The 11727-nt window shown below is 41.3% G+C and overlaps 1 protein-coding gene across 1 annotated transcript; it reads right to left on the bottom strand.

The window, feature by feature from the left end:
* Window positions 1–1222: 1222 nt before the first annotated feature.
* Window positions 1223–11296, bottom strand: Otol1 (otolin 1). Its single transcript, XM_036189637.1, has 4 exons — window positions 10915–11296; window positions 5794–5883; window positions 2673–2744; window positions 1223–2085 (listed from the first exon to the last, which is right to left on the bottom strand). Exons 1-4 carry the CDS (start codon window positions 11294–11296, stop codon window positions 1223–1225), a joined length of 1407 nt encoding a protein of 468 aa, XP_036045530.1.
* Window positions 11297–11727: the final 431 nt, after the last annotated feature.

Here is an 11727-nt window from a genome sequence, read left to right as displayed (position 1 = left end):
GCCAATTCTTTGCCACACTACCCGTGTGTGTGTGTGTGTGTGTGTGTGTGTGTGTGTGTGTGTGTGTGTGTGTGTGTTTAATTAAAACTAAAAGGAAGCCAGGTGGTGGTGGCGCACACCTTTAATTCCAGCACTCGGGAGGCAGAGATAGGCGGATCACTGTGAGTTCAAGGCCAGCCTGGTCTACAGAGCGAGGCACAAAGCTACACAGAGAAAGCCTGTCTCAAAAAAACAAAAACAAAGGAAACTGAAAGGAGAATACCTCTATTGTGTTAAAAGGATCCCTTCCAAGAGATTCAGGGACTTTGAGTAAGAGCTGTCTTCATGGTCTGTCAGCTGTTGGCCTCACATTCAACAGAATAGAGTGACATGTCATTACATGAGATAAAGAAAGTATTTAGAAGGAAATTGTCTTAGTGTTCTATTGATATGAAGAGACACCATGATCAAGACAACTCTCATAATAGAAAATATTTCATTTGGAGCTCATGGTTCCAGAGGGTAGTAGACCATCACAGTGGGAAGCAGACAGGCATGATGCTAGAGCAGTAGTTGAGAGCTTGACATCCTGATCTGCAGGCAGCAAGAGAGACTTTCGAAATCTCAAAGCCCACCCCTAGTGGCACTTCTCCAAAAAGGTCACACCTTCTAATTCTTTCAAACAGGTTCACTCCCTGTGACCAAACATTCAAATATATATGAACTATGAACCTATGGGAGTCAGTCTTTTTTGTTTTTGGTTTTTGGAGACAGGGTTTCTCTGTGTAGCTTTACACCTTTCCTGGAACTCACTCTGTAGCCCAGGCTGGCCTCGAACTCACAGAGATCCACCTGCCTCTGCCTCCCGAGTGCTGGGATTAGAGGCGTGCGCCACCACCGCCTGGCGGGAGCCATTCTTATTCAAACCACCACACAAGTACTTATTAATGATAAATCTCATTCATAGTTTTGAGCATTGCCATTATTAATTCCTTAAATGGCATCAGCTAACGACATTATAATGATGAATGAAAAACGTTAGCTACAAACTCAATAGGCATGCTCCCAAAGACATAAATACTTCAAAGGAGACGCTTTGAATAGGAGTAGTTGACTCTATGCTGCACATTTTTAAATGCTTTTGTATTGCATTTATAATCACGGGGGAAAAAAATCAAAATTTCTGAGAGCTCTACTTGAGATTAATAGACTAAATCAAAAGTGCAGTGTCCAAAAGTTGGATTTATGGTGACTTCTCAAGAGTTTCCTCTGGGTACAGAAGGAACCCACTAAAAATACTGTCATCCTCCGGGCCAACATACAGTCCGTTCCAGTCCTTTGACACTTCTAGCCACACTTGATCTCCTGCACTCAATTTCAGAATGAGGAGGAGGGAGGCCTGGTCCACCTGCTGACCATAGAGCGTCTCTCTGGACTTGAACTGCTTCCTGTTGCGGGCCACAAGACTGATTCGAGCAGGTCGGCCCCTGACAGTGACATGATAGGAAAACACGTACGTCCCGGGAGCGCTACAGTTAAATTTCCCAGTGATGGGGCTATAATCCCCTTGGTCGTTGGAGAGAATCTTGTCAAACTTGATGGGGATGTTTGGAGCAGGAAAAGGCTTGGACAAAAGAGCACTAAACGCTGACTGTGTAACTTGAGTGGCCTCTCCTTTGGAGCCCTTGACACCCCGGGAGCCCTTCTTCCCAGTGGGCCCTCGAGCTCCTTTGCTCCCAAGCTCACCCTTCGGACCCGCAGGTCCGGTAAAACCAGGAGGACCTATATCTCCTTTGTCTCCCTTAGGGCCAGGATCGCCTCTGGGTCCAGGCAGACCATCTGAGCCGCGTTTGCCTTCTGCCCCAGCGTCTCCTCTGCTACCTTTTTCTCCCCTCTCCCCAGACTCTCCACGATAACCCTTCTCCCCAATCCCCCCCTTCTCGCCCTTGGCCCCGGGCTCTCCAATGAAGCCGTGGGCACCAGAGGCCCCAGGGTCCCCTTTCTCTCCTTTGGTGCAGTTCCCACACAGGTCCCCCTGGGAGCCCTTTTGCCCTTTCGTTCCTGCCGGGCCAATGCTTCCTTTATCTCCCTTGGGACCAAGTCCACCTGAAATAGAAAAGTAAAATAATGCTTGAGAAGCATATAAACTATGACAGGATGCTATTACCATAGACCTAAAATATTGAAATAATACCAGCCAATGAGACCTGTAAACCCAGTTCTTGGCTCGGTAATGTCTGTTTCGAGGAGTCATTAAATATAGTGAGCAATAATTACCATGTCATGTTCTCAAAAGGAGGCTAGCTGATGCTTCCAAGGAACAATAACGTTTCTGGGGTTTTCCTTCTTTACTTTTAAGATAATATAGAACTGTTTTTATTCCACTAGCTTTTGCATTTGGCCCAAATCACGTGATCGCTTCAACCTTTGTCTTTATTCATCTACTCCTGAAGTCCCACAGACACAGGAACAGAAATGTAGATTCTGTTTGCTGACGGCAGTTGAAAAACAGAGCAGAATACAGAAATATTTGCCTAAAGTCTCAACTCCTAGACTCAACTCATGCAATGAGCACACTGAGTTAATAAAATCATGAGAATTTGAGTACAAACCTTGTCACTCCTACATTTACAAAGAGGAAGAGACAGAGGGCTTTTCTGTGCTCGGGTCCTCATGTGGTAGATTGAGTTTACCTTGCTCTCCTGGTTTTCCTGGGAATCCTGGAATGCCACCTGCTCCTTGGTCTCCCCGTTCTCCCTTTAGTCCTAAAATAGTACAGGGATTAATGTTGACATGACTCTGTCATTTGGGATAAAGCCAACATGTGGTTCAGAGTTTCGCCACATTCCAACATTGCTTAACAAAAATTGCTTAAAGGTAAAACAGTATGGAAAAAGAATGTGTTGAAGGACATTAGGAATTTTGAGTTCTAGTTAATGGTGAACCACTTAAAGGGGATTAAGAGCTGGTCCCTACAGCAGAACTCTTCTTTCTCACAGCCTTCATATGATTGCTCAAATTTCTCATGAAATTCTAATAACTGACAAGTGTGTGTGTGTGTGTGTGTGTGCTGGTATTTTCCCTGTTGCAAATTTTGAGCAGCAGTCAAAATGTCCTCTTTGTTGGCCACTCACTGCTGTGGGATGGTCTTTCTGTATGCTGTGATTATGTGTTGCTACCATTGCTTAATAAAGAAGCAGTTCTGGCCTATGGCAAGACAGGTTATAGCCAGGTGGGAAATCCAAGAGAGAAACAGGGAGAAGGGCAGAGTCAGAGCAGACGCTATCCAGCCACCCAAGGAGCAACATGCCAGCAGACCAGTAATGCCATGGCCACGTGGCAATACTTGGATTGTGAGAATTGGGTTAATTTTAGATGTAAGAGCTAGCTAGCAATAAGCCTGAGCCATAGGCCAAACAGCTTGTTATTAATATTAAGCCTCTGAGTAATTATTTTATAAGCAGTTGTGGGGCTGCAGGACCGTGGGAAAAACTTCCATCTCAACTCACCATAGAAGTTTAAACAGAGAGAGAGACCACCACACTCTTCCATCAGCAAAACTACCAAAAAAAATGAATTCAGGAATGAAAAACTACCCTTAACAGACACTGTCAAAATGGTCTGTTTTCGTTACATGTTGGAATAACTTTGGTATACTCTTATAGAGCTACAGAAAACATTTATGATACTAAAAGATTTAGACATTCAGATATTTGCCATAGTACAACCCAGAGAAATCCAACATGGGTCACTCTAGTTTCTAGGCTGGCTTCTCTATTATTGCTTCACACAAAACCAAATGTGCAAATTTAGCCCATGGGATACCAGGAAAATATCTAAATGTAATCTGACAGGTTCTGATGTTGAATTGAAGTGAAGGACCAAGCAGATTCCCTCTTCAGTTAATGGAATGCGGGCCAGCTTTATCCAGCATTACTGGCATTTTTTTTAACCCAGGTTCACTGTATGTCCCTGGCTGTCCTGAAATTCACTATGTAGACCAGGCCAGCCTTAAACTCAGAGAGCTCTGCCTGCCTCTGCTTCCTAAGTGCTTCCTAAGTGAAAATTTGCATATTAAAGGCGTGTAGTACCATGCCCAGCATTACTGGCATTTCTTAAGTTTATTTAAGGAGATTAATTGCCCTAATGGAAAGTATTCTGTTAGATGATGACTGCCTAGCGTTAGAGTCATTCAAGCGAGGTTTGGGGACTTTTTTTAACTTTCATTCTTAACCAGGAGTCCACACGAAGTCTGGAAGTAGAAGGAAAGTAGAGTTGCCACTTTATAGAGACTGGCTGAATGAAATTCACTTTGATCATTCATCAAAGCATCTTCTTAAGAACCGTATCTTGTGGCACCTCCCCAGATTTTCTTCCACTTCCCGAAGTCTAGCTTCCGAAATGTATGAAGCATTGAGGAGGTTCATCACTCATCCTTATTTCACAGGCTCCCTGCTAATATAATTCAGCCACAAAAGGATTAAATGTTTCCAAGAATGAAAATCGCATCACTGACAAGTGAGAAGCAGCACTCTCTTATCCAAGCATATTTTTTGAGTAATTACTTCACTGACTGTTCCGGCAGGAGCGAGCTAGGCAGTTCCTGAGCCACAGGGAGGGTGATGTATATGTGATATTAGGTCTTCTGACACACGACACTGGAGCTGAAACACTGAGCTTGATGGAGAGATGGTTTTTCTATAGGGTACCGGTATTCTCTGAGGAATTTCTAAATGTCCCAGTGAATATCAACTTTATAGGACCTTAAAGTACCCAAAGAAAGATCGAGGCATTTCTGGGACAGAAAACCTTTCTCTGCTGATGTATTCAGAGATACAGATTTCTTGGGCAGGCAAGGATCAATGAAAGTGTTCATAGCTACAAATCCTCTTTGATGAAGAGGTTTTGAGTCAATAAAAGTCCACTTCTGCCAGGTTCCAGGCAATGTATAACCACTGCTGTATTTTAATTATTTCTTTTATTTTTTGAGATTATAAATTCATTCAGCTGCCCATCATTGATACTATCTCATTTCAGAGTGAGCCAAAGACAGTATCAAATTCTCCTTAACAGCCAGATTTCTACCAAAACTTAACTTAATTGTACTAATAAAAGAAAAATCCACACTTAACTGGGTGCATCTAGCTCAGCTGAAGAGCCCTTACCTAGATTGCATGGCCTCGCTCCCCAGTATTAGAGTGAGGAAAAGAAAGAATAAAAGGTCTCACACTGAAAGAAAGGACCCTTCCCTAGAGACTATATTTTGTAACTTCTAGTCTCTGGGTCATGCTGGTGGCCAGTAAAGAATTTCTCTTGGCATTTGTTTTCCTATGACTTGCTTGTTTTGTTTTCTGTTCTTTGTTTTGGTTTTGGTTTGGGAAGCATAGAGAGAGAAAGAACATAAAGTTGGGTATAGGAAGGTGTTGGGCATCTGGGAGGTGTTGGGAGAGGGGAAAACATAATCAAAACATATTGTCTGAATAAATGAAAATATCATAATTAAAAAGAAGAAGAATCTCTCTCTCTCTCTCTCTCTCTCTCTCTCTCTCTCTCTCTCTCTCTCTCCTCATCCCCTGCTGGAGTGTGTATATATATGTCACTGTGGGGGAAGGGGGAGGTTCTCATATACCTGAGTTTTTCAAGTGGCATATATAAAGTTAATATTTTATGTCTAATTAATATGTAAGATGATTTATCAAATGTTTCTACTTTTGGAAACCTGCTTTCAATAATCTAGCCTTTGTTTAGCAAACTGATCTTAAAAATGCTTCACAGTCTTCCTGAGTTTGATCTGGAATGGAAATGGTTACCTACCCTTCTCTCCTTTCTGCCCTTTGGGACCTTGGGGTCCAATGATTCCTGGGGGCCCTGGGCTGCCAATGTCACCAGTTTCTCCTTTAGGACCTAGAAATGAAGTTTTAAAATCACATTAGAAAAAATATGTTTTTAAATTCTTTAGTTCAGGGAAAGAGGCAGTTATTTTATTGAAACCAAAAACCGTCATCATCCTACTGATAAAATCTGGTGAGAGGAAGCCATTACAGAGTTCTAAGGGTAATATTTTTGTCTGATTTGCAATTTTGTACTACCTGAACAGATAAATTGAGCCCATTAGTACTTGTCACTGTGTCCGTGTCAGTGATCAAATGATTCAGGGGAGCGGCACTGTATCAAATTACAAGAAATGATTCTCTGACACTTCACCTCCTAGGACCACACTTTTAAACTGGAAGTAAAAACACAATACCAGACACTTTGAGATTCCCATTCATCCACTTACCCATCGATTAGGAACTATTTGTGATGTTTCCTGTACACTAAGGCATCTTGCTAGGTATTAGAAATGTAGCCATCCCCACAGGGATGAGAATCTGTGCAAGATAAACATTAAGCAGATAACATAAGGAGAAATGGAAATTTTCCTACCATAGCTGATACAAAGTAAAATAGGAAGGTTCCACTGTAAGTCAGTGTTAAAAATAAAAGGAGTTATATTTATGGGGTCAGAAGAGAATTCCTCAAAAAAATAGTATTAAGCAAAGACTCAATAAAGGAATTAGAACTTCCTAAAATGTCTTTTTAAAAAAAAAAAAAAAATCAGTCTTTAAACAACTGAAAAAAATAGCACTTTTCATGTAAGCAGTGACCAAGCAGTATGGTGGAGGCCATGCAAGTCTCTGACCTCACTGGATATTGTCTTAGTTACGGTTCTATTGCCATGAAGAAACACCATCACCAAGACAACCCACATTAAAGAGATCATTTAATCTGAGGATCACAGTTCCAGAGGGTAGTAAAATACATGATCATCATGGTAGGAAGCAGACAGGCATGGCGCTGAAGCAGTAAGTGAGAGCTTTACATCCTGACCCACAGGCAGGAGAGAAGGGGGGTGGGGGGGGGGCTTGGGCTTTTTAAGTCTCCAAGCCCGACCCCAGTGATACTTCTCCAACATGGCCACACCTCCTACTCTTTCCCATACAGTGCTCAAACTGGGAACTAAGTTGTTGTGAAAAATCACTTTAACTGGGGAAAGACGTGTTACATTTGTTTGCACTGCGTTTGTTTAACTATGTAAAGACGTGCTACATTTGTTTGCACTGCATTTGTTTAACTATGTAAAGACGTGTTACGTTTGTTTGCACTGCGTTTGTTTAACTATGTAAAGAAGTGCTACGTTTGTTTATGCTGCATTTGTTTAACAAAGATGTGTTGCTTTGCCTGCCTAAGGCACCTGATAAGTCTAACAAAAAGCTGAACATCCAATAGCTAGGCAGTAGAGGGATAGACAGAATTGGCAGGCAGAGAGAATTATTAGAAGAAGAAGAGAACGAGGGAGAAAGAGAGGGAGACACGTGGGGCCGGCCAGCCAGGCAGCTGCCAGACAGACATGGAGTAGGACATACAGAATGAAGGAAAGGTAAAAAGCTCCAAAGCAAAACGTAGCTGAAGAAAAACAGGTTAAATTAAGTTATGAGGGCTAATGGGACAAGCGTAAATGAAGTCCAAGCATTTGTAACTAATAATAAGTCTCCATGTTGCTATCTGTGAGCTAGTTGGTAGCCCAAAAGAAAGCCTGCTACACTGAGCATGCAAACATGAGCCGGCCGGGGACTTTCTCATTCAAACCGCCACAGATAACACTTATTCAACCAGACGGATGCTTACCTACAACTCACCTAACTCAATTAATTATTGTTTTGCAAGTTCAGTCCCATTTGCCAGGGTGAAAATTACTGTTTACTTGGAATAATTCGAGGCTAATTTCTCCAACAGTTTACCATATAGATAATCACACTCAACAAAGTTACAAAATTTCATTTTAATTATAATTAAGGCTAATGGGATAGAATGAAATGGAAATTTAAAAATTAAAAACAACTCAATGAAACAAAAAAAATCAAATTCCATAGACTCCATCTTTGGAAGAAACTGTAAATTTGTAAAAGAAAACCTTTAATAAGTTGCTAGCAGTAGAGGTTAGGGCTGAAGGCATGCTTCCCCGTTTGCGGAAGAATTGCAGGGAGGATTGGAATAGAGATAGACTAAGCAGAGGAGATGAGAGGAAACAAGAAAGCAAAACACAGTCCAATGTGCAGTGTCACCTCCCAAGGCCCAGTGGGGTTCTACTGTTGCGGAAACACCAGACACACCCCTGAGCTGCCACAGGAGCATCATGCAGCCGCACAAGGGGCCCAAAAGAAGGCTGACCACAGTCAGTGTGTGAGATCGGGATTGTATTCTTGGAAACACCTGAAGACTGAGCACAAGGGAGAAAGCTGGGTTTTCCAGGAGAACCGATTGATTTTGCCTCCAGTCTCTTCACCGGCAGGTGCTGCAACCTCTAAGTTGACCGAATGCTCACTGAACCAGGAGCACATCACCAGGTGCAATGTAAAAATATCTTCGGTATTTTTTGTAAAGATTTAGAAATGTTGTAAAACTCCCCACTCTTCTTAACATGAGGCACCCATAGCAATTGAAGCCAAACCAGAAGCAAGAGATGGAGAGCTACCTTCTGTCCATCAAAGAGTTGTATGTTAGAATAGAAAAATCTATGCTTTCATGATTTTTTCCATCCATAAACTGAATCTAGGAAGACTTTAAAAGTAGGTAATGTACTATGTGATGCCTGCAATATGTATGTTCACATGACCAAAGACAGAGGGTTAATGAAGAAATGTTGAAATGCTTGGACTTGAGTAGGTTTATTCTTTTCCTTTGAGTTTGTTCAATGCTGCTCTCATATTAGATTTCTAATGAAAAAAAAAAACACAGAAGAGGAAGAGTCACTGAGCAGATCTATTTATGTATTTGTGAATATGTGTGTATATATACACATATATGTATGTAACAACAATTAAAGGAAAAAGAAGCCACGAATTTGAAAGAAAGCAAAGCAGGGTACATGGGAGGGTTTGGAGGAAAAACGAGAAGAGTGAAATGATGCGATTATATTATAATATCAAAAAAATAAAAACAATTTCAAGAAATTGGTAAAGCTAGAACAACTGTTTGAATCTCAAGATACAGGATGCCATTGTATCAGGCTCCGAGAATTTCACAAGATAGAACTATACTCCCTCCATATTAACTGAGTGATAAAGGTAGTTTACAGAGCATTTACTCTATTTCAGGCATCACATATTCATCTTGATTGTATTTTCATATTATTCTGTTTCCCATTGTTGAAACTAAGACTTAAAGAATGAAGCCTTCTTAGGAAAGGGCCATGTTGGCCAACCTTCTGAGTGTGAGCCTGGCCTGATAACTTGGGTCTGTAATTGCAACTACTTGAAAAGCTGAGGTAGGAGTTAGGTGAGTTCCTTCAGAGTGATTAAAAGGCCAACATGGGCAACTTTGTGAGACTGTCTCAAGATAAAAAGTATTGGGGCAATAGCTTAACATGTGCAAAGCCCCATGTTTAATCCACAGCATAAATAGATACATAACATTCTCAGTCAGATGATATAACCAGTTAGATTATGACATATGAGTTACACAGACAGGCTAAGGACTTGGCACATCTCCAAAATATATGTCACAAAGATTAAAAGAGAAGCTGAAGGCCAGGAACAGCCCAATCTCATCTGTCATTAGGTGAGACAAATGTCCTCATGCTATGGAGCTCACTGTCTTCTTCAAAGTCTTGCCACCAGCTGTCTCTATGGCCCTGACTGGGCTTTCCATCCTTAACAGTTTGCCAGCCAAATAAGACATGAAGAGTTCTGATAAATATGACTTCCTCAGCCACATTGCCTTTCCAATCATCATCAAGGAAATCTTGGGGTCCTAATCTCATTCTCTCTACCCCTTAAACCAGCTCAGCATAAATAGCATATCTCCCTAAAACCCTCTACCACAAGATGAAATTAATTAAAAGCTCTGTGAGGATGCATAATTACTGATATTACAGCTTTATGCCACAGACTAGATGCCACAAACATTATGTGAATTATTTTCAGGGAATAGGGAATTTAAAATTGACATTCTGATCTTTAATTTTATCTTAAGTTGTCTATACCACATAGCACATAAAAGCCAGAATACATTACAGTAAAACTGAGAGAATATTCATTATGTATATATTAAAGACATCTGAGATTTCAAAATAGTAACCACAGTGTTCAACAGAGAAAATTGCTGGGCAATGACAGTGTTGCTTCTGCATTTCAATGAGGCCCAAACTGAATTTTACACTTTATTCTCCGCTCACAGCCCTTCCACTTCTAATCCTAACTACAAATAGCACTCAAAAAGTCCATCAGTTGCCACACTTTCTTGCCATGCAATTGAATTTTCATTTACCAGTTTTAAAATCAACCATAAAAAAAAAAAAAACTCCACTGGTCATAGCCTGAGCTGCCTAGAAAACCTCAGCACTGGGACTGGAGTTGGGAGTCCCTGACTCAGTTTGGAACATCACTATTAATTCAGTAGATTTTACCCAATACAGTAGGCATAGGTCATGTGTGGGTAATAGAAAGAACTCTAAGAAATATGGCTGTGATTGAGGCCGAAGAGGCTGCTCAGTGGTGAAGAGTACAGGCTGCTCTTCTATCTAGAGCACCTGGATTCAATTCCCAACACCCACGTGGTGGCCCAAAATCATCAATAACTCCAGTGACAGAGGACCTGTCACCTTTTCTGACTTCTATGGGCACCAGGCACACACATGTTCTATAGACATTCATGCAGGCAGACTACCCACACTCATATAATAAAAATGAACAAATCCTTTTTTAAAAAATAGATACAGTTGTGGTGACTGAACTGCATTTTTATCTCAATATAAATGTGTATCAATAACCATGCTTCCATTTGCATTCATCACATTCTTACGGGCAAGCATCCCGCCACTGCAGAACCCCTCAGAACAATTCTGCACCCCAACCCCTCCTCTCTGGGGACGTTCAGGTAGGCATTTTCAAGTACCTTGTTCTCCCGACTTTCCAGGTTCTCCTTTCTGGCCAGCGACAAATGAGCAGCAATGGCAGCAGTTCAAAAAGAAACCAGCCGTGTCCAGAGAGAAGCTTTCAAATGGAAAGAGACTGGCGGGGGTAGAGGGGTCAGTGGTGGGCTCTGCCATGGCTGAGGGCGAGGGGACAGTGGTGGGCTCTGCCACGGCAGCCATTTCTGTAAGTAGGGTTTCTTCTTCATCCAGAGGGAGGCCATTGGATGGCTTGAGGCCCTTCAGCATCTCTTTCCTGTCAGATTTCTTTGTAAATTTGGTGTACGGTGTGGTCTTGGCTACTGTGTCCACATCAGCCACAGCCAAAATAATTAGAAGAACACAAAGCCAAGAAAATATCCACATGTTTGAGGCTGGAAGGAAGACATAAAAATATACACAAATTATAAGTGGTCCAGGTAAAAGCACTAATATCCTTACATGAGAGAAATAAATACATTCTCTGAGGCATAAGAATAAACAGCATGTGTGATTTAGAATGATATCCTACTAGTCTATTTTCTATGTGTGACTTGCCATGGAGCATTTTATTTAAAGTATTTATTATGTGGTGTACTTGGCTTTCAGTTTTCCCTTCTGGTTGTTTCTTGGTGTTACATGTTCTCAAATGGTGTTCTCAATCATTCAAATTATCTTGCCAAATAACAAATATGATCTATAATAAGTGCAGCATGCCTTAATAGCTCATATACCCTGTGGAAAACAAATATGTGTGATTTCCTCCCTGACCTCACTCAGATTTATAGGAATCAAATACATTTATATTAGAGGGAGAT

This window comes from Onychomys torridus, chromosome 6, assembly GCF_903995425.1.
Source record: "Onychomys torridus chromosome 6, mOncTor1.1, whole genome shotgun sequence".
Lineage (NCBI taxonomy): Eukaryota > Metazoa > Chordata > Mammalia > Rodentia > Cricetidae > Onychomys > Onychomys torridus.
Note: the sequence above shows the minus strand (reverse complement) of the source record. Positions and strands in the feature narration are given on the sequence as shown.